General features: G+C 55.4%; 5 protein-coding genes across 50 annotated transcripts in view; 2 read left to right on the top strand and 3 right to left on the bottom strand.

The window, feature by feature from the left end:
- UNK (unk zinc finger) overlaps window positions 1-5,627 on the bottom strand; it is a 42,416-nt gene extending 36,789 nt beyond the window's left edge. For 3 of the 4 annotated variants that reach the window (XM_059864776.1, XM_059864774.1, XM_059864772.1), the window contains exon 1: window positions 5,488-5,627. In XM_059864776.1, the coding sequence (XP_059720759.1) occupies window positions 5,488-5,585 (98 nt within the window). In that variant the 5' untranslated portion in view covers window positions 5,586-5,627. The remainder of the gene's footprint in view (window positions 1-5,487) is intronic. The other variant, XM_059864773.1, reaches the window with a different exon arrangement.
- A 3,445-nt stretch (window positions 5,628-9,072) lies between these two features.
- Window positions 9,073-10,589, top strand: LOC132336868 (histone H3.3A). The gene is made up of 4 exons (XM_059864786.1): window positions 9,073-9,226; window positions 9,653-9,794; window positions 9,871-10,024; window positions 10,109-10,589. The coding sequence occupies exons 2-4, from the start codon at window positions 9,667-9,669 to the stop codon at window positions 10,235-10,237; spliced, it is 411 nt and encodes a 136-aa protein (XP_059720769.1). The 5' UTR covers window positions 9,073-9,226; window positions 9,653-9,666; the 3' UTR covers window positions 10,238-10,589.
- A 19-nt stretch (window positions 10,590-10,608) lies between these two features.
- Window positions 10,609-18,288, bottom strand: LOC132336864 (uncharacterized). 39 transcript variants are annotated; one of them, XR_009488986.1, is made up of 6 exons: window positions 17,792-18,237; window positions 17,225-17,489; window positions 14,700-14,752; window positions 14,057-14,219; window positions 13,583-13,648; window positions 12,441-13,102 (listed from the first exon to the last, which is right to left on the bottom strand). XR_009488986.1 is itself a non-coding variant. In XM_059864780.1 (6 exons), the coding sequence occupies exons 1-5, from the start codon at window positions 18,101-18,103 to the stop codon at window positions 13,089-13,091; spliced, it is 807 nt and encodes a 268-aa protein (XP_059720763.1). In that variant the 5' UTR covers window positions 18,104-18,237; the 3' UTR covers window positions 12,441-12,900; window positions 13,043-13,088. The 39 variants fall into 39 exon arrangements, 8 of the variants coding, with proteins under 8 accessions (XP_059720763.1, XP_059720762.1, XP_059720764.1 ...); XR_009488984.1 differs by having other exon boundaries at window positions 12,441-12,900; window positions 13,043-13,102; window positions 13,583-14,219; window positions 17,792-18,232; XR_009488979.1 differs by having other exon boundaries at window positions 12,441-12,670; window positions 12,801-12,900; window positions 13,043-14,219; window positions 17,792-18,232.
- A 216-nt stretch (window positions 18,289-18,504) lies between these two features.
- Window positions 18,505-22,798, top strand: GALK1 (galactokinase 1). The gene is made up of 8 exons (XM_059864777.1): window positions 18,505-18,714; window positions 19,518-19,707; window positions 20,021-20,140; window positions 20,640-20,775; window positions 21,169-21,350; window positions 21,568-21,718; window positions 21,881-22,043; window positions 22,604-22,798. Exons 1-8 carry the CDS (start codon window positions 18,559-18,561, stop codon window positions 22,673-22,675), a joined length of 1,170 nt encoding a protein of 389 aa, XP_059720760.1. The 5' UTR covers window positions 18,505-18,558; the 3' UTR covers window positions 22,676-22,798.
- A 317-nt stretch (window positions 22,799-23,115) lies between these two features.
- The window catches only part of ITGB4 (integrin subunit beta 4), a 29,027-nt gene continuing 26,788 nt past the window's right edge, over window positions 23,116-25,354 (bottom strand). For all 5 annotated transcript variants that reach the window (XM_059864762.1, XM_059864765.1, XM_059864764.1 and 2 more), the window contains one exon: window positions 23,116-25,283. In XM_059864762.1, coding sequence (XP_059720745.1) covers window positions 25,153-25,283 — 131 coding nt within the window. In that variant the 3' untranslated portion in view covers window positions 23,116-25,152. The remainder of the gene's footprint in view (window positions 25,284-25,354) is intronic.

Here is a 25,354-nt window from a genome sequence, read left to right on the forward strand (position 1 = left end):
ATCAACATAATACTTTTTATTACATTAAAAATTAAAGAACCATCTTCCACATTGAAACAATTCCACACCATTGAACCCCTCTCCTCTTTCACAGTTTTGGATTTTTGAAACACCAAACCTTGCCAGACCAAAACTAATTCTGAGAATGTCACAGCAGTACACAAAGCTTTTTGCTCTGCAAAATATTGATATGACACCTCTTGAGCAGTTATCCATATGTGAATTCCCTGTCAGACTGATATCCAGAAGTACTCAAGAAGGGGGAATGCAGCAGGCAAACCACAGGTTCAGCTGCACTTCAACAGGAGGGAAAAACTCCTTTTTGCCCTGACACATTTGGGGCACAGATTGGGCCCAAATGCCCCTTGCCAGCCCCTCTCTCCAGCTGGAGCCTTTCAACACTCGGCCTTTGAAGAAGAATAAAATCTAAAATGTTATTTTCAGCACATGTGTTTGGTGGTGAGAGCATACTGTGAAGGCAGCTCTTCCTGTTCACACTCCAGTACTTTATATTTCCAACTTCCTGTAACTATTCACACTTCCTAATAACAGCAGGCAGGGGACATGCATTCAGTGAAGTTCACACAGGCTCAAAAAATACCAATAATAACCAGCTGATACTTTCCTGATAAGATGACATTTGCAGGTAATGATGTAGTAGACCACTGGTAAGTCCCAGGTTTAAAAGTATTGAGTCACTCTGTGCTTTCCTAAGGGTATTACCTTACACTGTATATAATACAATAATAGCATTACCTATTCTACATCTTCTGTGCTTTATTACCAAATCTGAAACCTAAAAACACCTGGGTTTCTTCTTGTTGTTTTTGTTTTCTGGGTTATTTGGGTATTTTTTTTCTTTGCTTATTTCTGTGTTTTGTTTTGTTGAGGTGGCTTTTTTGTTTTGTTTTGTTTAAACAACACGGCTAATTTCTATAACTTGTATAAGTCCATATCAGCTTATTGATCTAAGGGTTATCACCAGTAAAACCAAAGCAGAATTAGGGCAGCAGTTTGTTATTTTAAGAGTCCTGACGGTTTAAAAAGAACACAAAAGGTTTCTAAAAACAATTTCCAAAGCCTCAACTCATGCAGTATGGTGTGAAGACCACCCAAGTCAAGCAGATCAAATGCATAATCTAACAGACTGTGCAGGCAAATGTTATGGGACCTGGAAGAGCAAACAGCAACCCTGAAAAATTGTTAGCTACACATTTGGTTTTTGGTTTTCTTCCCACAGACACTCAGTCTGCACCTTTGAGATCAGACATGTCCTGTTTGCTCTGCCAGTGGTAAGACACTGTCCACTGAGAAGGAGATAAGGATTACTCTCTGCTATGACGGATGCTCTGAGGTGCATTTCTGAGTAAGAATTCACATGTACAATTTTGAGATAAGGCTTTAAATAAGCACACCTATGGTCTCAGTATTTTTACTTCTTCACCCACATTTCCATCGCTGTCCTAATCTGAGTTCCTATTTAAGGCTGAGAAATCACCAGACAAGGCACAATGCAGATACAAGAATGTCTCTGATTTCAGTTATAGCCAAAGTATTGCACCAGCTCCATTTTCATTCCCATTAACAATGGCCTTCATTTGAGTCTTCTCATTTTTCAATGCCTAAATGGAACCAGAATGGTTGCAAGACAAAGCCTGGGTGAGCACCAGCCAACAGTCACTATACCACAGCCCAGCCAGCCATGTGGATGCAGCTCCAGCACTTACAGGGTACTAATCCTTCAGGAATTTCCCACAGTTCCTTTCCTTGTGCAAAAGGAAAGACAAGGTTTTTGCCTTTGATGCTGCAAAGGCATTATCACAAAGCTTATCTTGATGCACTGTAAAAGAGGACAGGATATGCTCCCAGGCATCTCATCTCACCCAGATCTCAAGTGAGGGTACACAGAATCCTGAAGGTCACTTCCATGGATGCTGCTCATATTTAGGATGGGCACACTCAAGAGAAATGTCTTGAGTAGCAATGACTTGGGTTATGCACAACAAATCTGTGTTCCAAAGAGTTTATCACCTGAAATCAGAGTATTTTCAATGTTGCTTGTGAGCCTGTGTACTCTGAAATCTCCAGACTGAAGGGACTCTCTGTTTTTTTATTAAATGGGTTAATTTATCTCCACCTGAACGTTTGCTTTCCTGCAGAGTTATTAAACTGTCTGACTTTCAGGTGAATGCACAGTGAACAAAGGGCTGCTCCACTTTCACTTATCTAAATTCTGCCAGATCAATAAACACCCAAGCAGTGGAAACAATCTTTACAATTCACAATTAAGGCATCAAGCCTGACTGAAACCAACCACGCTGCCAGCAGCCAAGCAGAGGAACCATACCAAAACAAAACTACCCCAGAGCACTCTGTACCTACAGCTCCAGTGACTGAGAGCTCGCTTTCAGTTTCTTCCAACTCAAGCTCTACCCACATCAGTAGATACACATTAAAGACAGAGGTACCTGCAGAAATAACATGCTACACAGAGCCGAGAAACGCTGCAAAACCAATCCTCAGCTGAGGTTTGACAGAGTCTACCCAAATGAAATCCACTTCTCATCCAGCCCCTGCAGAGCACATCACCCCAAGCTTATCCCTGCCTCCAGGAACCCCAGGAACAAGGCTGTCTCACCCCTTTGTTCCCAGGAATGTGCTGCTCTCATCCTGCTACAGGAGCTGCGGGATCACAGAAAGGAGCCACACGCAGGAACATCTAATCCAGCAGCCCGGGGAGAACACAACAGCAGCCACGGAGTATTTTGTTACTCACTCAGGTTCTACAAATGGAACACCATCCCCAGACAAGGAGCAGGCCATCCATAATTAAACAGCAAACTTTGGCATCTGCCAGGGACTTGTCTCCAGGAATATCCAGCTGCACACCACGACTGCTACCAAAGGACACAAATCAAAGAAGCTCGGCCTCTTCTGCTAACAAACAGTGACAAAGGTGTGAGAGAGCATCACCAGCTCTGGTTTTCCCACATTTTCTTTTGCTGCACATCCAAAGAAAACGTAAAGGCTTCCTGACAGAAAGACAGAGGTTCAAAGTATCTAAAAAATCTCATGCAAGTAACACCAAGAGTTTAGAAATTCACGCTAATAGAGAAATTGGAACATTTCCTCACAAATACAACCAAAACTTTCTGAGAGATCCCCAGCACCAGATTGCCTGTCCCCAGGGAACAGCAAAATATGCAGATAATTAAGCTTACTTGAGTTTACAACTTGTAACCTTTGTGTCATTTTATGGAAACAAACTATATTTAAGGGGGAAAAAAAAGGAAGAAAATATTTACATTTTGACAACATACAACTTGTTCACATGAGCCACCATCAAATAATTCCCATATGTTATCAGGAGGAGGTTTACAGTCTGATGTGACCCAGTGTACACATCCTAGACTTCCAAAGGATGGCTCACATCCCACTGTCAGCACTCAGCAGCCCCCAAACCTGTCTTTCACTTATGGTTATTCAGCTCCTCTGCAACTGTTTTCACTGAAGTATTTATAGCATCCATCTTCAAAACACAAGTTTTGCCCTCTGGAAATAAGCTAATTGCACCACCAGCTTTGTTCCACACTGTCCCACTTCCGTCCTCTTTCCCAATCTCCTCTGCTTCTTGAAATCTTTCTTCCTCTATTTTTCCTAATACTTGACATCCTTATTTCCACAGTCATGCTCAGCCAAGTTATCACCTTCACCTTCCTCTATCCAGTGTCCTCACTTTCTCTGCCTCATCTCCTTGTTTTCCTTCTCCATCACTAGTGTCACTCCACCTCTACAGGCAGCTCCTGTTCCCTCTTTTTCCCTACAGCAACATTCCCAGCAGACTCTTCCATGCCCATTTCCCCCATAAAACTGTCAGACTTGTAGACCACACCAGAAACTATCCAGCCTACAAGACTGTGGCTTGCCAGTTCCCTAAAGATCATGACAGGATCTTCACAATGACAATAAAACCTGGAAGCCCTCATTCTGCCACAGTATTCCAAACAGCCTGAAGGGGTGGCAGGTAGCCTGTGATCCCAGCAGCAGGCACACAGGTGGTATGGACCCATGTCTGTGGATTCCTCAAACCTCTTTTTATTCCAGGTACCACAGTGTGGACACAGGAAAGTCCACCACAAACCTTATGAAAATGGAAATTAAAAGCACAGAGAGCACACGTCTCACTTTGGGTGGGGGCATCCATACAAGCCAGAGATATGAGTATTTGTAGGGTATTTGTAGGACAACACCCTAAAATGATAAGGGAAACGGCTCAGCGCATATATTTTATTCACGAAGAAGAGTTCCAAAGTTTTCTCTTTTAAGGACAGGGAACACATGACCAATTTCCAGCCATACCCATCCATCGCCAGCCCACCTCACAAAGACAAAGCTCGCTCCAAATCCGTTATCCCTATTGCACAAGAGGATGGGAATCTCATCCCACAACCTCCAACTCCAACAACTGACCACAGGCCAACTTCACACAGCTCTGACAGGTTGTGTTTCTCTGGGACAAGGCAGTGAAGGTATTTTTTCCAGCATTCCAGCAACAAGTGTTCCCTGAGGGATTCTGCAGTGCTGGAGGTGACACACGCTATGGTGTGCCCGCACAGCCAGATCGCACCCGCGCAGGGCCAGCAAAAGCAGGGACGGGGCAAACGCTCATCCAGATTTCAATGTAAACCTTCCAAGGGGGATATTCCACACATCTGTGTCATTCCCAAAGACACCTGCCCTGAGAGGGACCTGCTCCATCATCAACCACCGAGGCTGCGACCTTGGGCACCTCCTGTCACCTCGCACCTCCCTCCACAGGTGCCAAGGAACACACGGGACCCCTCAGGGATGGAGGACAGCAGTGACAGCCCTGGGTGACAGCTCACCAAAACCTCAGCCCCTCAAAGCACCACGAGGTGACACCCGGAGGAACGGACCCCCACCGTGGGCGGGGGTCAGGGCTGGGGATGTAGGGTCCCCTCACATCCCGTGGGACAGAGGCCAAGCCTCGGGCCGGGGTGTCACCCGAGGGCCCGGCGCCCCACCAACACAACGGGGAGGGACCACGAGTGTCACTCGCGGGTCCCCTCACCCGCCGCGGAACGAATCGGGAGTGTCACATCCCGGGGGATGCCCTCACATTCCGGGGGACTGACCCCCACCCCAGGCGGGGGTGTCACCCGAGAGGGAGGGACCGGCGGGTGAGGGGCCGGGGGTGTCAGCCGGGGGTCCGGGGGTCCCCTCACCCCGGGGGAGGCGCGGCGGCCCCGGTGCATCACGGGGGTTTGGCGGGGGGGGGGGGGGGGTCGCTCATCCCCCGCCCCTCCCTCTCCCCCCGCCGCCCCCGGCCCGCGCCGGCCGAGGCCGGTTCCAGCCGGTGCCCGCGCGTCCCCCCGCGCGCCCCCGCGCGCGCCGCACGCTGACGTCAGGCGCGTGTTGGCGCGCGGGCGGGCGGGCGGCGGCGGGGAAGCTCCCGGCTCTACGTACGTGTAGTGCTGCGGCTTCTCGGGCTGCGCCTGCAGCGCGCTGGCGGCGCTCGCCGGCCCGGCCGCGGCAGGGCCGCCCGCCACCGGGCCCTTGGACATGCCTCCCGCCTTCCGCCGCCGCCGCCGCCGAGGAGACCTTTATTATTCACTCTGCGCGGTCCGCACGGAGGGCGCTGCGCGCAGGCGCCGCCGCCGCCATTGCCGCCCCGGTAGCGCGCGGGGCGGGGTGGGACTTGTAGTCCCGCCGCGCGCGCGCCGCCCGCCGGCCCGGGACGCGGCGGGCGGTGGCTTCCGGCCAGCGGGACTACAACTCCCAGAGGCGCCCCGCGGCGACGCGGCCTCCGCGCTTCCTTTGCGCGGGGCGCGACGGGAGGTGTAGTGCGCGGAGCGGTGGGGGCGGGGCGCCGGGGCTCCCCCCGGTGGTGGGGCGGGATCGGGGCCGGGGGAGCCCCGAGCGCAGGGACGGCACCGACCCCCGGGGGACACGGAGACCGTGGGGGACACCGAGCCCTGAGGGCGAGGAGCGAGCCACAGGATGGCAACGAGCTCCTGGGGGAGCACCGAGTCCTGACCGGACATCGAGCCCGGGGGCGGCACAGCCCGCTCGGCCCAGCCCCTTCAGGCCGGCCGGGACCGGAGCGGGGGAGGCCGGTCCGGGGGAGCTGGTGAAGGGCCGGGAGTTATTTGTGTCAGGCGGCCTCACTTCCTTCCTCCCCCTCTTCCTCTGCCTCAGGGGCCGCGCGTGGATGCGGGAGCGCGGCCAGAGGGTTATTTTAGTGCTGGCATCGCTCATGGCTCCGCGGCCCTCCCCACCCACGGGACAACGCCGCGCAGGGAGCAGCGCTGCGGCCCGAGGAGGAGGGGGAGGAGGAGAAGGGGAGGAAGGCCCAGCGAGCGCATGAAGAACCTACCTGGGAGCAGGTGACACCAATGGCACCTGGCTGCTGGGACATCGGAGCACGGGCTCCCCGTCCTCCCCTGGGAGACCCCCCCCCCCCCCCCCCCCAAGCAGCCGTGTCCAAGGAATCGGCCGAATTCCCATGCGGAGTGCTTCCTCTGCCAATTAACTCCTCTCCCAGGGGAGGAAATGATAGGAGTTTCTTTTAATAGGACTTTGATCTCTTGGGCTCTGCTCAGAACTGCTCCTGGCGCTGGGATCTCCAGCGCTGTGGGAAAGGGCACTCAGCATTTATCGGGCAAACACCTTTTTTACCTCTGCCAGTCCGCACAGGCTGAGCAACGTTAATAATAAACTTTAGGCCTGGTCTTTGCAGCTGGTTTGGGGAGGCAAATCACTATTTCATATCCTATTTATACTGATTTAGTATCTACTACAGGCAGGCTTGTCCTGAGGTGATTTAATAGCTTATTCTCAGGCACTTGCAGGAATAAGTCACAGGATATCAATTACCTTCTTATTCATCTAACCACCCTCTATGGAGAGCTGGAGCACTGGAAGGATGCAGTTCCTGGTCAAGACATGAGCAGGTGTTTCCATGAGTATCTCCACACACACACACACACACACCTATACACCCAACCAGAGCCACTGTCAGCCATGAACCTGCTGGAAAAGCCACTCAATTATTGAGGAACCACACTGGAAACACCACCGACCTGTACTTTGTCCAAAGGGATTTGGATGCCACGGCCTCCAGTCCCTCATGGCTGGTGTTTACTCTGCACCCCGGTGCTGACACTGTGTTCCAGCTGTTTCACACCTCAGCACACGCCCTGCCGAGCCATGGGGAAACACTGAGGACACTCCAGTTGATGTGCCCAGGGTGCATTTATTCCCACCTCTGCTAGCATGTGCTGGTTTGCCCTCCTCAGCTTCTGTCTGTACACCTGCCTCTCACCCTGTTCCACCCCAGGCTTTTCTCAAGGGTTTTGTAAAGCAAAAAATTCTTAAGTATCTCCAAAATGAGAAGTCCAAGTAGCCACTGCTGTGAAACTGGAGAAGGCAATAATTAAGGGGACTCTGAACTCCTGGTAACAAAGTTTCACCCGGCCTCCTGGCATTAGTGACAGTGCAGTGAGCTCTCAAGAGCAACAAATTAAATGTTTTAAAAGCTGTTACCACCAGAAATTTTATTTTCCCTGAGCCTGAACGACTCAGACGAAAGGGGCTTTATTCCCTTTCCACATTCGAAAACAACGCAGTGAGTGTTTACCCACACCTCCCAAGCCACTATGTGGATACACAGCTTTTTGCCTCTGATAAATAATTAACATTTTCCTTTAGAAGAGAGAAAATGAACCTGAAAATGAGGACCAGAGGCAGGGGAGACGACATCCCTCGGGCAGCAACAGCCTGGGCACACGTGACAGCCGTGTCACACCATGGTGCCACGTTTGCTTGAGTGGCAGCCTGGATGGAGGAGCGGGACACGCTCCCAATGCATTCACAACATGCAGGGCTCCATCCTGGTCCTTCCATCCTCTGAGCCCAGAGGCCGAGGATGCAGAGCCTCATGCAGTGGGTGATCCCAGTGCTCCACTTTGGGAACCTCAGGAACGCCTTCAGGAGTGTCTGTTTGTGTTCCCTGCATATCCTACGTGCTACAACTCCAGGGCATTTGAGACCTGTTCTTCTTGATCCTGGGAGCCTTCCTGTGGGGGCAGGGACCTGCCTCCACAGTCAGTGCAAATACAGTCAAATAGTGATATACGTCAAGGTGTAACTTAAGGCAGCAGTTTTCTGCAAAAGGCAAGTTTTATTATTGAATTGTTATTTATCTTAGGAAGATAAATGCTAAGATGGCACCAACAGGGAGCATGGATTCTGGATTTCTGCTAGCAATGAAACTTTTTGATTCATTTTGGGGGTGAAGGTGACCCACAGATCAGTGTGATTTGGGGAATGGCAGCGTAGAGGGGCTGAGCCCCAGCTCCTGACTGCTCCCTTCGCAGGGCCAAAGGTCAGGCTCTGACATGGGGCAGTCACATCCCAGCCCTACTGCCCAGTGCGAATCCAAGTCCCGTGACAGCCCTTCCTTGGCATCTGGAATGACAAATCCGGGCAAGAAGTGCCGGAGGCGCTGCCAGACCCCTTTCCTTGCGGTGCCTCCGCTCGCCCTATGGCCACCCCCGAGCGCGGTGCGGAGCGGCCGCACACCGGCGGCTCCCGGGGGAGAAGGGGCGGAGGCGGGGGGACCCCGCGGCCCGGCCCTCGCCGCTCGCAGCCCCCGCCGGGCGCCTCTGCTCCGCAGGCCGGGGCCGGGGCTCCGCGGCGGGGGCGTCCGGGGCCGGCTTGGGGTGCCCGGGGGATCCCACGGCGCCGCCGCCGCTCTCCCCGCTCCTATTGACTTCCCATTGTGGAGCTTCGCAACAAAGGGTAGGATCCAAACCCTGCCCCGTTTCGTCCAATCAGCGAGCAGAGCGCCCGCCCGTCACCGATTGGATCCTTCTCCTCCCTGAACACCCAATCGGACGCCTACTTTAACAACCAATCAGCGCTCGGCCGCGCGTCCAATCAGCGCCGGAGAACCGGAGCACGGCCTTTGTGTGTGGTGACGCGACGGCGCCGGCGGAGGTCCCGGCCAATAGCGCGGCGCGTTGCTTACAGGCATTGTGACGCCACCGCGCCGCGCGCGCGCCCCCACTATAAAATGCGTGTCCCTGCGGCGGGGTGGGCGCAGTGAGCGGCGCGGCGGCTGAGGAGCGGCTTGGTAGCAGCACAGCGTAGAGGCTTCGGCGCGCAGCGCTACCGGCACCGGCGCTTCCTTCTCTTCCTACCGGTAAGTACCGGGCAGCGGACGCGTCTCGAAGCGGGCGGTGGTGTTGCGCGGCCGCTCGCGGCCTTGAGTTCTCCGGGAGCGCGGCGGACAGGCCGGGCCTTGCCTACGTGCCCTGAGTCACGGCCGGTTCCCATCCCCCCACCATTGCGGCCTCACCCCCCCCCCCCACCGCGGGGCGGCCCGGGAGGAAGGAGGAGGCGGCGTGACTCAGTCCGCTTTCCCCGGGGACGGGAGCGGCTGGGCCGCGAGGCGGGGGCGGCGGGGTAACCGTTACTCCTCCTCCCCGTCCCGGGGGAGGCCGCTGGCCGCCTGCCCGCGGCGGGGGAGGGGGGCATTTGGAGCGTGAGGGAATTGGCCGCTGCGTCGTCGGGCCTGGGGGTCACGGGGACAGCCGGTCCCCGGTGTCACGCGTGTGTGTCTCTGTAGGTAAGTGAGGAAAAATGGCCCGTACAAAGCAGACCGCCCGCAAGTCCACTGGGGGGAAAGCGCCGCGCAAGCAGCTGGCCACGAAGGCGGCCCGGAAAAGTGCCCCCTCTACCGGCGGCGTCAAGAAGCCTCACCGCTACAGGTAAGGCCCTCGGCTCGGCCCAGGCTGCCGCAGCCCCTGCTCCGCCTCACCGCCCCCTCCTGCCTCTTCCATCCAGGCCGGGAACCGTCGCGCTCCGTGAGATCCGTCGTTATCAGAAATCCACGGAGCTGCTGATCCGCAAGCTGCCCTTCCAGCGGCTGGTCAGGGAAATCGCCCAAGATTTCAAAACAGATTTGAGGTTCCAGAGTGCAGCCATCGGTGCTCTGCAGGTACTGCTGAGGGCCGGCTGGGCTTCGGTGCCGGGGGAGCTGGGCTGAGGGTTTTTAACAACATTTCTTGTGCTCTTGAAACAGGAGGCCAGCGAGGCATATCTGGTGGGTCTGTTTGAAGACACAAACCTGTGTGCCATCCATGCCAAGAGAGTCACCATCATGCCCAAAGATATCCAGTTGGCTCGCAGGATACGGGGAGAGAGGGCTTAAGTGAAGGCTGTTTTTATGGTGTTTTGTAGTTAATTCTGTAAAATACTTTGGTTTTAATTTGTGACCTTTTTTGTAAGAAATTGTTTATAATATGTTGCATTTGTACTTACGTCATTCCATCTTTCACTCAGGATGAATGCTAAAAGTGACTGTTCACATAAACCTCAGTGATGTTGAGCCTCGGGCTCGGGAGTGACAAGTTGCTAATATGCAGAAGGGATGGGTGTTCTTTCTTGCTTCTCATGCATGTTTCTGTATGTTAATGACTTGTTGGGTAGATAAACTTGTAAGGTACTAGAATTGATATAAATGTGTACAGGGTCCTTTTGCAATAAAACTGGTTATGACTTGATCCAAGTGTTTAACAATTGGGGCTGTTAGTCTGACCATGCATCACTGTGATCAAATGTGGACTTCCTTCAGAGGGTGAAATTACAAGTCTTAACCACAGTGTAACTTACAGTTTCCTAAAAATGTAAACCTGGCAGCTATAGAATACACTATGTGCATTTATAATAGCTATTTTATATATTGTAGTGTCAACATTTTTAAATTAAATGTTTTACATTCACATGTGAGGAGTCTTTGTCATTTGGTTTGAATGGGCTTGAAGAAGCTTCTGCCTCCTACAGATTCCTGTAATCCTGGGCTGCTGCTTTGGCAACTTAACCTCTGCTGGCAACAGAACGGAGAACTCTTGGAGTATTTTGGAGATTTTGTGCAGCTTGAGTCCTTGCTGTGGCCTGTGAGAGTGGAGCCCTACAGCTGTGTAGGGGGGCAGAAGGACTAGCTGAAGCTGCAGTGGCTTTTTGGGGGACTTTTCTCTGATCAGGGCACAAGCTTAGCTCTGAGTTCTTTCTAGTGGATGCAGGGAAAGTTTATTTTGGACTTGTGACTGGTCTGGCTGAAGCAAAACCACCTGGCTGTTCCTGAGCAGTGTGGGGAGCGTTCCTGTGGGATTGGGCTGTGCCAGTCCTGCTCTGCAGGGGGAACAGCTGATTGTGCACCCTGGGAGTAGAGGGGCTGCTGAGCACATGGGTGGGTGCTCCATGGGGATTTTCGTTTCCCAGCCAGAGTTTTGAATGGAATGTGATTGAACTCAAACCTTTGCTGCAGGCTGGGCCAAGGCAGGTCTGGGCTCCTCAGCTGCCAGGCCCTGCTGGGTTGTGGTGGAGGAAAGTGCTCAGACTGCACCTGAGCCATGGTAATTAACCCCGAGTGGAGGGGAAGGCTGCTCAGCCCTGCCAGAACAGGCTCTACGAGTAAGGCTGGAGGTGTCACAGAAAGCAGCACAGGGAGGTGGTTGAGCCAGCCTAGCTTGATTTATTCCAGTGGAAGTTGTGCTGTTTGGGGGCAAGAGTAGCAGCAGTTCCCACCAGGCTGGGGTAAATTGGAGTGGCTGTCTGTGATCTCCCACCACCATGGTGAGGAAGAGCATGAAATCCATCCCAACTTCCTGTGGGAGGCAGGCCTGCATCCCTCAACTGCTGCTGGGACAGTGGTGCCTCATTGTGCTCTTCTCCCTCAGACAAACCACTCCGTGTGCTTAAATCCTGCAGCTGGAGGAACAGGCACTCCTCACCCACCTCACAGCCGCCTCCTCCTCCTCCTCACCTCCCTGTCCTACACTGCTCGGAGCAAACCCAGCCCCTGGCTCGCAGCAGAGTCCTGCCCAAATCCTGTTCTGAGATGATGGGTTTTAAACAAGTATTTTCCTATTCTCCTTGCTAAAGCTGTAGGGGAGAAGATTCCTTTGATACAAAGTAATTAGGTTTACAACTTAGACACAAAGTTAAGCACCACCTTAAATTCCAGGTGAGGCTCAGTGATCTCAGGTCAATCACCAGACCAGGTCTGTCCAGGGACCCTGCCTGCCAGGAATATCCCCATGGGAAATCTGAGAATCCTCAGTAGCCCATGTAATTCAGGAAAAACCACGCAGCTTGCATTTAGGCCAATTGAAAACGAAAAATTCCAGGTCATAGGATTTTTTTTTTTTTGTGAATGCTTGGTTTGGTGCTGAGCTTCAGTAGCAGCCTCAGCTCCTGCAAGAAAAGTATGTTTAAAATAACATCCCTTGAAAATGGTATTTCCTCCAAGTCTTTACTGGAAACAATGAAGCATCTGGGTATGCCTAGAAGCTGTTTCTTGAATTAAAATCATTGTCTAGTGGTCCTTAAAAAAAAAACCCACACCAGAAAAATATTGAAATATCTCTTCATCTTAGTAACCTCAACAAAAGGAATGAAGTCAGATCCTGCATGTGGTGGACCGGAACAGAATTCCTGGTATTCCACGGTGTGACTGATGGTAGCTGAATCCTTAAACCCTTCCCTTACCGATTCTCCCAATGATTTGCTCACATTCTTGCTCAGAACTGGATGCAAACACCAGGCAGTCAAATGTGCTCCCGTCAGGGCTCTGGGGGAAGAGCTAAAAATGGAAACACATCCATTATCCAGCCAGCTCTGAGCCAGCCCTGCCTCCCACCGCAGCAGGGACCTTGTAGCTGCTCTGGACCTCGCTCAGAGGTTTCCCAGAGCCACATCCCTCTGTGCCCTACCAGGACCTGCAGACAGCATTCACAGCACGCAGAAGGCAAAGGTCCTGGGGCTCCATCTCCTGCAGCGTCCCATACAGGAGATGGAGGGGTAGGGGTGGAGCTGTGCAGGGGACAGGGAGGGGCTGTTCAGGGCTGTGGTCAGGCCCTGTCGGCCCTGTTCCTGGTTTGTTCTGTCCCCAGGACCCCTCCAGCTGGGCTCCCCATGCCACCAGATTCCAAGACCTTGGATGTCACTTACTCACCTTGGAAGAAGCCCTCTCCTGCACAAGGACTTCTGCCTCCTTCACATCAAATAAAACCTCCTACAGGGGGATGAGGGGGAAGAAGCCCTGATCAGCACAGCCCTGAGCTCTGTTTTTAATCAGACACTCACCAGAGATTATCCAAATGCAGAGGTGATGAAGCACAGTCAGCCTCAGCTTTTTCAAGTTTTCTCTCTGCTGCCCTTTTTTGTCCACGACCCAGTGCTTCCACACTTCAGTCTTTTCACAAACACCCCCCAGAGGCTCAAGCAACAGTGACCTGAGCCCTGAAGCACTCCTGGAATCAGGCTTAGCCTTCCCAGAGTTTTCCAAGTGCTTTCCTGCATGTGGTTGCATTTTTTCCTTAATGCCCTTTCCTATCCTGGCTGCTGAGATGCTTCTGACCTGAAAAAACCCCACAGGGGTGATGGGGTGGCAAATATTCAGCCAAGCCAAGTGAACCTGGAGCTGGAAAAAATATCCATAACCTGAATTCTCTCACAGAGCCCTTCCCAGGATGTCCCCAGCCCTGTTGCTCACCCGCACTGCCAAGCTCCTCTCCAGCACAACAGGGATGGCCCCCTCCAGAACCTCTTTGCTACTGTAGTGAAATGGAATGGGAAGGAGGGAATAACCCTTGGACACATGAAGAGAACTCCAGAAGAGATGATTCACCCCCTGGCAGGTCTCTGCCCCACAGTCTCACCGTCCCAACGCTGGTCTGGCCCAGGAACTGCAGGCTGTAGAGCAGCCTGGGGAGCAAAGGGCTCGGGGGCATCAGAGGAAAAACCCCACACATCCCTCCTGCTGCTTTTGCAGGGGAAGATGCTCCCAGCCCCCTGCACCTCCTCACCTCCAGGCCACGGGGGCAGCCTTGGCCCCACAGCCTCGAGCAGAGATCAGGGATAGTGTGGGCACAGGGCTACCCCAGTGCCAGGGCCCTCAGCCGAGCCTGGGGGCTGCCCATGGCACAGACCCACCTGCCCCCCTGCAGCTGCCAGGGCTGCCTCTCACCCCTGTGCCGGGGGCTGTGCTGCAGCTGGAAGTGGGGCTCCTTCTCCTTCAGGGCCTTCAGGTAGGGCAGCAGTGGCTCAAAGACTGTCCCGTCGTGCCACTGCCACTGGAGCAGGCGGAAGGTGAGCGGTTGTCCCTTCAGCCTCTGCAGCACAGCCACAGCCTGGAGGGAGGAAGGAGCAGAGGGGAGCAGGGGGCAGAAGAGGGGACAGCCCAGCCCAGCCTTCTGTCCCCCCCCCACCTGCCCGGGGGAGGCGTATCTCAGAGAGCAGCCATTGATCCCATCGAGGACATCACCGGCCAGCACCACCTCGTCCACCTCTGCCTGGCTCTCGGGGAGCACCTTGGTGACAAAAACTCGGCCATCCACATACCTGGGGGTGCAGCCGAGCCTCAACTCAGCCCCAGGACCCTGCCTGGCTCGCCTTTTGTACTACTCATGACATTTCACCCATACACTGAATGCAGGGAAAAACCACCTCATGGTCAGCAGATACTGGCAAGGCTGAGCTAATTGGGAGAAAAGCACCTGAGACAGCCCCAGTGCTCTCTGCAGGATATTTATTTCCCTTTTTGGGGCATTTTCAGGGCTATGCTGACCAGATCCCTCTGCAGAGTGGAGAGGAGGATCAAGAGTTCCTACCTGAGCACCATCCCCAGTGCTCGGCACGGGACGGTCTCGTAAGTACTGCACACCTGAAAGAGAGTGGATGGTGACAGTGGCCTTGGCAATGGCCATGGGACATCCAAAGGACCCCATACCCTGGATAATTTCTGGCACTGATGCCAACCCAGGGCTTTGGGAGCCCAGGGAGAGGCAAGTCCCAGTGCCCCAGGCTGAGCTGGGACCATCAGTGGCTGCTTGTCTCTGTCCTCCCTCAGGATTTGGCTGTGCCCAGACCCTCAAGGGACAAAGCTGCTCTACGGATGGGACAGCAAAGCAACAGAAAACCCTTAACTCATTGAAGAGCCCTCCTGCCTCACCCCACATGTCCCCACGCAGCTGGGGGATGCAGCTGCCCCTCCCCAGAGGCGCTGCTGTGTGCAGCAGCACTCACTGTCACATCGCATTAGCCGGGCCTGAGCCGCGGCCAGCGGGGGCACTGGCTGCCAGAAATGCCCCAAAGCCAGCGGCATCCCAGGCTTTGCAGCAGCACCACGGCTCAGTGCATGCCTTGGCCAGTCCCAAAGCTGCCTCGAGCTTTTTGGGGATTCTTTTGGGTTTAAAATGTGGTGGAGGGATGCTCTTCATCGTTAAAAGTCACAAAGGCGTCCCCGCTGTTCTCAATAACACACTGATGTTTCACTGAGCAAACCAAGAGTGAAACCAACTGATGCGTAATCTGTGTCAGCCCAGGGAAATGGGGATTTTTTTGGCAAGAAATCAGGGAAGAGAGCATGGGAAAACTTCACTTATATCAGAGATTCAGTCCTGGGTGCTTCTCTTGCTTGGTTTTACTCCCGGGAATGCTGGGATCTGCTCCTGGTGATGCTGCAGGTACCCAGCAGGATCCAGCCTCAATAGCAGAGGCAGCTCTGCTCATCCTGGTGGACCTGAGCCAATTCACCCCAGGGTGTGTGGCAATCCCTCCCCACCAAACCGTTCCTTATCTTCCTCATTTGACTTTTCAGGGAGGGCCAGGTGGCAGAAGGACGGCTCCCAGCAGCGATGGGCTCTTACTGGCAGCAGCCAGCTCTCGTCCAAGAAGCTGCAATTCTGCAAACAAAGGAGTGTCAGCGCCATTGGTCCTGTCAGGGAAGGGCCAGGGCCCCACGTTGGCAGCCCTGTGCTGGTCACCACCCCACTGATTCACAGCTGCACCTGCAGGTCCAGGGAGAAATCTATCTCTGTCAGCACCAGTAGCAGTGAGAGGAAAGGCTCTGCAGAGGGATGGGGATGGAGAGAGAGGCAGAGTCACCGCCAGGTTCCTGGCAGCCACAGCCTCACAGGGGCATGGCAGAGGACAGAATAAAGCCATTTGCAGTGTAACTAATGAGTCCTGGGGGTGAGGCCTTGAGAGCATCCCAGCACCATGCACCCAAGTGCTGCTGGAGGCTCATGCCAGGCTCCTGCTGCGGGCACAGGTGCAGCTTGGTACCTTTTTTCCCAAAATTCAGACCAAGACTTGCAGCAAACGCCACTGACTATTTTTCCCCTTAGAAGCACAGCAAAGCTGCCCAGGCTCTCCTACACAAACCTTGCAATTGCACTGCCAGGTCTGCAATCTGCTCATGCACCAGCAGCACGGGTGATTTACAAACCATTGATGTACAGGTTTAACATGGGGTTATTTATCATAAACAAAAGATTAAAGGCTTCCACCCTGGCCTGGTCCCCCAAGGAGCCTGGCTGTGGATGGATGGAGTGCTGCAGCCTATCAAGGCAATGCAGCCATTTAAACTCCCGTGCCACCCCTCAGCCTGAGCCGATCCAACATGGCCTCTCCTCAAAGCCAGACTGGGTCTGCTTAAGCCAGAATCCTTGGTACAAATGAATAACATGGAAGATACTTCAGAAGAAATTTTCCTGTCCCATGCCACTAAAGCCAACCTTAGATGGATTCAAATGATGTTTAAATATTTACACGTTTGTTTGGGGATTTTTTTCCACCACTGCAGGAATGCATTTAGATTCCAGCGCTAAATTTGGATTAGAAAAATCACAGTGGACTCTTCCCCATCCCCTGCAGCAGTGCAGTGCTATATCACAGGCTGCATCCTGCCTCGGGTGAGCCACCATCTTACCCCGGAGATCTTCACTCCGAGGATGGAGCTCCCTGGATCATAGAACTGAAAGCCAGTGAAACAGCACAGGTTACACCTCAGTTTCACAGCCCACGGTCCGTGGGCAGCAGCTCCCCCCAGGTGCGCACTTCCAGGAGTCGGGAGGTCTGTGCCAGCTGCCTCACGGCCACCACCAGCACTTTCCCCTGCAGGGCCAAGCGCACAAAGCACCGCCCGCGGCCCTGCGCCGTCCGCGCCCGCTCACAGCCCCCGGCTCTCCGGATGCTGACGGACAGAGGGTCCGGCCTGTTCGGGGAGAGTGGAAGCAGCTTTGGCAGCACACCGGAGGGTCCTCCCTGCACCTGGGCTCTTTGGGATGAGCGTGTCGCGACAGACGCCACCACAGCTCAGATTTTCACCCCAGTCTAGCTCTGGGGCGCTCACCGGCCGCTGGTCCCCGCGGGGAGCTGCTCCAGCCAGTGCCAGTAATCCCGCCTGCGGAAGCCCCAGGCCGGTTCTGCGGGAGAAAAGGAGTGCGAGACCCCTCGCAGCGGGCCCGGGGCCGCTGCCACCGCCCGCCCGGGCACGCAGGGTCACTCCCGTCGGAGCCCCTTGCGCAGGACGCTCTCCAGCAGCTGGCAGAGGGACACGAGGTGCGGCGAGGTGTCCGTGCAGGGGCCACCGCCCTCCCGCAGCCGCAACACCCCTCCTGCGAGGAAGAGAGAGAGCGGCGGCATCCGTGGGTGCCCAGACGGGGAAAGGGGAGGGGGTACCGGGGGTACAGCTCTGCACGGCCCGGCGGGGGGGGGGTCCGAGACCCCGGCAAGGCCCGACCCTCCCCGGCTGCCGCCGCTGCGCCGGGCAGGAACTCGGGTAAACTTCCCCAAAGCGAAGGTCGGGCGGCGAGGCTGGCTCGGGGAGCCCTAGCGCGGTCCGGCCGTCAGTCCGGTCAGACCGGTACCAAGCACGGCCAGGCAAAGCTCGCACAGGTGCCGGAGGGCCCACGCTCACCTTTAAGGGCGCTGAGCAGCGGCTCCTTCCTGGCCATGGGCTCGTCGTCCCCCAGGGCCAGGTGATCCCGCGACGGCGGCTGGATGGGAACCAGGAACCGGGAACAGGGAACGGGCCCCGCCCCAGGAGCGGAGCGGAGCAGCCCGGCCCCACGGGCGGGGGGAACCTCACAACCTCACACACACACAGGTGTACGTGTAGTTGAACGGAAAGCAAAGACGCTGATGTACATAGGCGTAACACAGTGACACATACACCTATTGATCTGTACAGATATATAAATTCCATACTTTGCATAGGCAGAACCTGCATATATGAGACACGTGCAAAATAAACACGTATTAATCTCTACGTGTATTAGGACATGCTTTGGGATATGGATATATGTGGTATAAATCTTCGGTGCTGGCCCCGCCGCAGGTACACTCGGGGTGTAGGGGCGAGCCCTCGCCCTTTCCGTAGGGATGCGCACGAACAGCGATTCCCAGGACCGTGAGAAGAGGCGGTTCGGGGCGGTGCGGGGCGCTCGGGGCGGTGCGGGGCGGTGCGGGGCGCTCGAGGCGGTGCGGGGCGCTCGGGGCGGTGCGGGGCGGTGCGGGGCGCTCGGGGCGGTGCGGGGCTCCTAGGGGCGGTTCGGGGCGCTCGGGGGCTGCTCGGGGACGGCGCGGGGCTCCTGGGGGCGGTTCGGGGCGTTCGGGGGCTGCTCGGGGGCGGTGCGGGGCTCCTGGGGGCGGTTCGGGACCCATCTAAGGCGGTGCAGCTCGGCCATGGCGGAGGCTGGTCCGTCGTCGCTGCTGGCGGTTGCTCGCCGGGTGTACGAAGAGGCTTTCGGGGGTCTGCCGGTGCTGGCGGTGTGGGCCCCCGGCCGGGTCAACCTCATCGGAGAGCACACCGACTACAACGACGGCTTCGTGCTGCCCATGGTAAGGGCCGTGCTCTGCCGTTCCGGCGCCGGGCTCTCGCCATGTCACCCTTCCGGGTCCTTCTGGCAGCCGCCGGGGGTCCTCGGCCACCGCCTTCCCACCCCCGTCTCGGGATGTTCCCTCCGGGAAAGCCCACCCAGGACCCTGAGGGATCCTCCGGGATCCCCTGCCCAGAGAGCGGGGTTCGGAGCCGGACCTGCTGCAGCCCCCCCTGCAGACCAACTCCTCTCTGCTTCACGGCGATGTGATTCTTTTCCCAAACACCTCTCCGAGAGGCTGAAGCCTTTTTTCTGCAGCCCCGTCAAACAACTTCCCGTTCCCAGAGAGCGATGTTTTGGTGGCAGAGATGGTTCAGATCAGCAGGAGCTTCCTGCTCCTTCCGAGCCGCTTTGGTTCAGCGGTGAAGTCCCCACTCAGCCCTAAATCAAACCTACAGCCAATTACTGTAAGGCTGAGGAGCGTGGGAGCAGGTCAGCTGAATTCCCTGGCAGGCAAGGAAACTTCCCGAAGCCTCTCCCATTCTTGGTGTGGTTACCACTCCCCCGGAGCCCAACAAGCAGCACCCGGCACCAAACTGGGGGTCAGGCACAACATTCGGTGGGAAGACTGACCCTGTGGGTCAGTAAATAGGCAGGAAGTTTAATTCTGTTCCAAGCCAGAGTGTGCAGTGGGTGCTCTGGGGGGCTAAAGAGAACACTTGGATGCTTGAGCTGTGAGCTGAAGCAGCCACAGCTGTCACCTGCCACCTGTGGGGATGCTCCAAGGGGTGCTGCAGGATCTGAGCCCACCTTCCACACCTCCAGGCCCTGCACCTGGGGACAGTGCTGGTGGGAGCCCCCACACAGGATGAGACCATCTCCATCATCACCACCTCGGCAGAGGCAGACGAGCCCCACAAGGTGCAGTTCCCGGCTCCCACTGCCAGCAGGCCCCTGAGCCCAGGGCTGCCTCACTGGGCCAACTACGTCAAGGGCGTCATCCAGCACTACCCTGGTAAGGCCGGGCTGAGGGGTGGGTCAGAGCCCCCCTTGCAGGGAACTGCTGTTCAGATCCAGCTTTGGGAGCACTCCAGGGGCTCTTCTAGTGTAATCCTGTAGCTCTGCCAGGACCAGGCTCCAGCAAACTCAATCTCAGTTCCAAAGGTTCCTGTGCTTGGGGGGCTGCAGGGTCACACTCTGCTGTGGGTCACCCTGTGTTCTGAAATGTTGCACAGGGACTCCTTGTGCCATTCCCTGTGAGCTGTGGGGCACACACAGCCCTGCAGGGGCTCATGGCCCACCTCCTCCCTCCTCTTCTCTTCCTGCAGGTGGTCCCTTGCCAGGCTTCAACGCTGTCATGGCCAGTGACGTCCCCCTGGGCGGGGGCCTCTCCAGCTCGGCTGCTCTGGAGGTGGCTACCTACACCTTCCTGCAACAGCTCTGCCCTGGTAAGGCAGCAGCCTGTCCTGGGCCCTGGCATCTGCTTCTAGGTGGGAGCTGGGATGAAGGAGGTGCCCTTAGCTTGATCCCACAGCCCTTGGGAAAATGCTGCTGTGAGTGGGTAACAACTCCCAGCTGGCACTGCCCTGCCTGTGTGGCTCCTCTGGCTCATCCAGCCTGACCTGCCCAAACCTCTAAAATCCATGGACCTCTCCTGGGGCTGGCCAGGAGGATGAGAGGAAGTTCCCATGGGAGCATTCTTTCCCCACCTTAATGGCCCCAAAAATCACGATACCTGAAATACCAATGTCAATTATCACATCCAGCTGGATCTGGGGTCCAGGCTGGCAGAAGAGGCCATGCAGTGGTGCAGGAACAAGCACCTGCAGCTGCAAAACCCCATTCCGTGGGAAAACAACCCCTTACCTCCGTGTTTGCTTCCCCTGCCCCCAGGCAAGGGATAAAGTTGCAGGAGCTGCTAACCTGTGTGTCTCTGCTGTGGCACAGACAATGGGGATTTGGTAGCCAAGGCACTGGCATGCCAGAAGGCGGAACACACGTTTGCTGGAATGCCCTGTGGGATCATGGACCAGTTCATATCCGTGATGGGCAAGGAGGGCCACGCGCTGCTCATCGACTGCAGGTCAGGGTCAGGGCTGAGCTCACTCTGCTGCGCCCACCTCCTTGAGCAGCTGGGGCTGAGCTGGCCCTGTGGCCACGAACTAAGGGCAGGCGTGCCGAGAGAGGTTAACCCTTGGACCCCGCTCAAAACCTCGTCATGGGGGTGGGCCGGCCTGCACTCTATTCCTCCTGGTCTTGATTCCTCCTTCTGCAACCTTTCTGCTACTCTCCTGGGTTGTCTTTCCCACGGTCCTTAGGGTCTATTATGGAACTAATATTTGGGAGGGAGTGAAGTGCTGGAGTGAAATCCCAAACCACCTGGACTTTGCCTCCCTAGTTCTGGATCTGCCTGCCACGTGGCCTCACTCGGATGTCTGAGAGCCGGGGCGGGCACACGGCTGAGCTCTCCCTGCAGGTCCCTGAAGACGGTGCTTGTCCCGCTGAGCGATGCCAGCCTGGCCGTGCTCATCACCAACTCCAACGTGCGGCACACGCTGACGGGCAGCGAGTACCCCACGCGCCGGCGGCAGTGCGAGGAGGCAGCAGCGGCTCTGGGCAAGGCCAGCCTCCGGGATGCCACCCCGGCCGAACTGGAAGGTGGGGACAGCTCCCCCCTCATCTCTGGTCACTCCCTGGGGCATCAAGACCTTGGTGCCCCGTGGGCTGAGACCTGGGGGAGGTGGGTGGGCGCACACCCTGTGATGGGAGCGTGCTGCAGGCAGAGAAGCTTTGGCGCAGGGTGGTTGCAGGATGCAGCCCTGCAGCATCCTGCAGGCTGTGAGGCTTTGGTGCAGGGACACAAATGTCTCTGCAGAGGCGAGGAGCCACCTGGGGGATGAGGTGTTCCGGCGGGCCAGGCACGTCATTGGCGAGATAGCACGGACATCAGAGGCAGCGGAGGCCCTGCAGGACAGGGACTACAAGACCTTCGGGAAGCTGATGGTGGAGAGCCACAACTCCCTCAGGTGAGGGTGACTGAGGACAGCCCTTCCAGGCAGAGCTGGGCCAGGGTCTGCAGCACCCAGCACTGCTGCCATGGCAGTGACTGCTCCAGCTGGAGCTGTCAGGGGTGCAGTGGTTGTGCCCAGAGTGCAGGACAGGGCAGAGCACGGCTCTCCTCTCTCCAGGGATGACTATGAAGTGAGCTGCCCCGAGCTGGACGTGCTGGTGGCGGCAGCCCTGGAAGTTGATGGGGTTTATGGCAGCAGGATGACTGGGGGAGGCTTCGGAGGCTGCACGGTGACACTGCTGGAGGCTGGAGCTGCAGACAGAGCCAAGAAGCACATCCAGGTACGTGGCAGAAAAGCCCCAGGAGACTGACTGAAAGATCCCAAGGGAACACTCAGGGGCACAGCACAGAGCCTGCCCCAAGACCTCTTTGCATTGAGAAAGGGAATGAAAAGGTGCTGGGGGAGCTTCAGGAAAGCCAAATCCATCCATAGAAAAATGATCTGAGCTGAGCTTGGGTACTCCTGAGCTGAACACTGGCAGTTATAGCCTGGGAAAGATCTCAGTGCCATCACCAGTGTTCCCTAATGCAGCACCTTGGTGTGCACAGGTAGCTGGAAATTCCAGCAGAATGGGGGTGTCCGGACATGGGGCCTGTGAACAAGGCAAACATCATTTTGCTGCTCTATGAGATCATGGTCCACCCTCAAAATAGCTGGGGAGGGGGAAAGAAGGGGCAGAGAAGGGTCTGAAATGAGGAGAGACCCTTGGCCTCTGCCAGAGGTGGGAGAGAGGAAACATGACCAGGAGTTACAGTTCAGTGAAGAGTGGAGGTAGAGTGAGTGTGGAACTGACCAGCAGGGCCTTTCCCCCCAGCCTTGACTACCCCTCTTGTTTTTCAGGAGAAATACAGTGGCAAAGCCACTTTCTACCTCACCAAGCCCTCGGGAGGGGCAAAGGCTCTGCGCATGTAGAGGAGTGACCACCTCCCCTGGGAACCTTGGGCTGGCATCGCCCCCCTCCCCAAGGCTTTCCCAAGGGGATCAGTTTGTCCATCTGCATCATTTACCTAATAAAAGCAAAGCATTTGCACAGTTGTTCTGTGCCTGTGTGGGCCAAAAGCACTTGGGATTGTTCCTCAGAGGCAACTGTTCCTCAGAGGATACTGGTTTAACTCCAGCTTGCACTGGTGTAAGGAGCCAAGACCAGAGCTGTGGAGTCCAGCAGAGCTGCAGTCACAGGAGGGGATGGCAGTGCAGGAGCAGGAGGCACTGACACATGGCCCAAGTTCCTGCTTGGGAATCTGCCTCTGGCCCCTGCCCGGCAGCTGTTGCAGATGGAGGATAGGGGGAGGTGGGAGAGATTTTTTATTTTACTTAAAAAAAATCTAAAAAACAACAATAAAGGGGCAGAATATAGAGAAAATATTTATTGAGTGCAAGAGAAAGCCATCTGATCAAAGACCTGCTCTGGATCCTTGGAAAGGCTGAAACAGCACCCATTCCAACAACCAGATGAAATTAAAAGAGACAGGCCTGGGTTAGTGCATGTGCATGGGGAAGGCCTGATTCCCTGGAAAGCAGATGATGGGCAATGCTCTGCTCTTGGAGAACAGGATCATCTTTGGTTAAAATGCTTGGGAAACTCCCTTTTTTAGGCAGTTCTCAGTGTCTGACCCTGGACCACAAAGATCACGGAAAGGGTCACAAGGTCCTTGAGCAGGAGGAGAGAAAATCCCAACCTCAGGCAAGAGGGGAGCAGGGAGGGAGGCAGCCTCATGCCATTGGCATTTGCTCAGAAGAAATAAGTGCTTCTTGAAGGCACAGTAAAACCTCAGCGCTGGTGAAGGATCCCTTGAGCCCAGTTCAAAACTGACCCAGGTCCATTTGCAGTCATGGAGATTCCTGTGGACTTGATTCACCCACATCCATCTTTGGCTGAAAGATGTACAGCCCTTCCCCCAGTGAAATAAAAAGCCTGTTGGTGGTGAGCTCTTTTTCAGAGTCCAAAAGAAAAAAGGAAATAAAAAAAGAAATAAAACCACAAAAAAACCCCAAGGTTCAGTGTGAGATCAAAGCAGGCTGGTGATGCTGCCAGGGTCCCAGGCAGCTGCTGCTTTGGTGGGAAGCTCTAACCCAGAGCAGTGGCAGCTGCTGCTCCAGGCAGGCTCCTTGGCTGCTCCCATGCAGCTGGAACACACCAGGGAAAGGTTCCACTGCTTGTTTTCCCTGGCAGAGGGCAGGGAGCCTCCACGGATCCTGCCCAGCACTGGGACATCAAACCCAGCAGGGGCTCAGCTCAGCCCAGCCCTGCCCTGTGTGAGGGGAGCTGAAGCTGGGGGTTAAGGAAGGAGTCTCAGACTTCTTCAGGATGGCGGGAGTGCCTGTCTGCTCTTCTTTTGTGTTTACTGATGGAACACAGGTCCCTTTATGGATGTTGCTGCTGGGCAAAAAGTCTTTTAAAAGGTACCCAACATCCTCTGCCCTGAAATCTCACTCTGTCCACATCAGCTATGTGAGGAATACCAGGACAGTTCCCATCCCTCACCTCCAGGAAGCTCCCAGCCCTCCTGTGTCCAAGTGCTCCAGCTGGGAGATGTTCTGCAGTGAGTGGATCTGCCCCCTTGCAGCCTTCTACTGGAGCTTCTGCTGCTGAAGGATACAAAGTCCAAGGCAGAGCCCACCAGCGTCATCACAGGGTTCAAGTGGCCTTTGGATCAAGCCCTTAACTCATTTCTTCCAGTTATTCATGTTTCCCAGCAGCCACAATCCCAGTGTAGCCTCCACATTCAGCATAGATCTCATCCACCTCCATTTTTTTATAAAATAATAAAATACATTTATATATATTTATATATATACTATGAAAACTGTACAATGTTGTATGCAAAAAACAAAAAAGCATCTGAGGCCATCAAGTAATGCAACACAAATGAAAGGTTAGTCTTTGCTATCGTGGTACCAAATGTCAGCAGCAAAGGACAGACACAAATAGGTGCAATAAGAAAGCACAGGTTACCCCAAAACCCTACCTTGCAGCTCTCATAAAAAACCCCATACTGAACAAAACAACTCCAGTGAATAGACAAGCTGCCAGAGAGCTTGGAGCAAAAATAGAAATGGTGACCCTCTATAAATCATGGTTTTGACATATGACATCCTCTCAAAACCGTGGACCTGACAATAAAATCATTCCATTCCATTTACCTGGGGAGGCTGAAGCCATGGAGACACCCCAATTTCTGCCCTGAAGGATGAGCTTACACACCCAGCTGTGCCAGAGCTCTGGGTGTGCTGGGCTCCAAAGCAGAAGTGCAGAGCCTGGAGTGCCTCAGAGGTCTGTGCCCACAGGAGAGCTGCCCAGGCACCACCTGGGTGAAGCACCTTTGGGTTGTTCCATAGAATCCTGACACTGATCCCGAAAGTCCTGCTGGTGCTCGGCCTGCCCCGGCTCAGGCCTCGTAGAACTGCCTCTCCACCTGCTGGCTGAGGGTCCCGCTGGCCATCACCGTGTGGCTCACAAACTCCTGGGTCAGGGTGCTGCTGGAGCTCTCCACATGCTGGGTGGTCACCAGCATCCCGTCTGCAAGGGGAAGGCACCAAGTGTGGGGTCACAGGGAATAGGGTCTGCTCTGCCCCATGACTCCAGGCAGG

This window comes from Haemorhous mexicanus, chromosome 20 (genome assembly GCF_027477595.1).
Source record: "Haemorhous mexicanus isolate bHaeMex1 chromosome 20, bHaeMex1.pri, whole genome shotgun sequence".
In the NCBI taxonomy this organism is placed as follows: Eukaryota; Metazoa; Chordata; class Aves; order Passeriformes; family Fringillidae; genus Haemorhous; species Haemorhous mexicanus.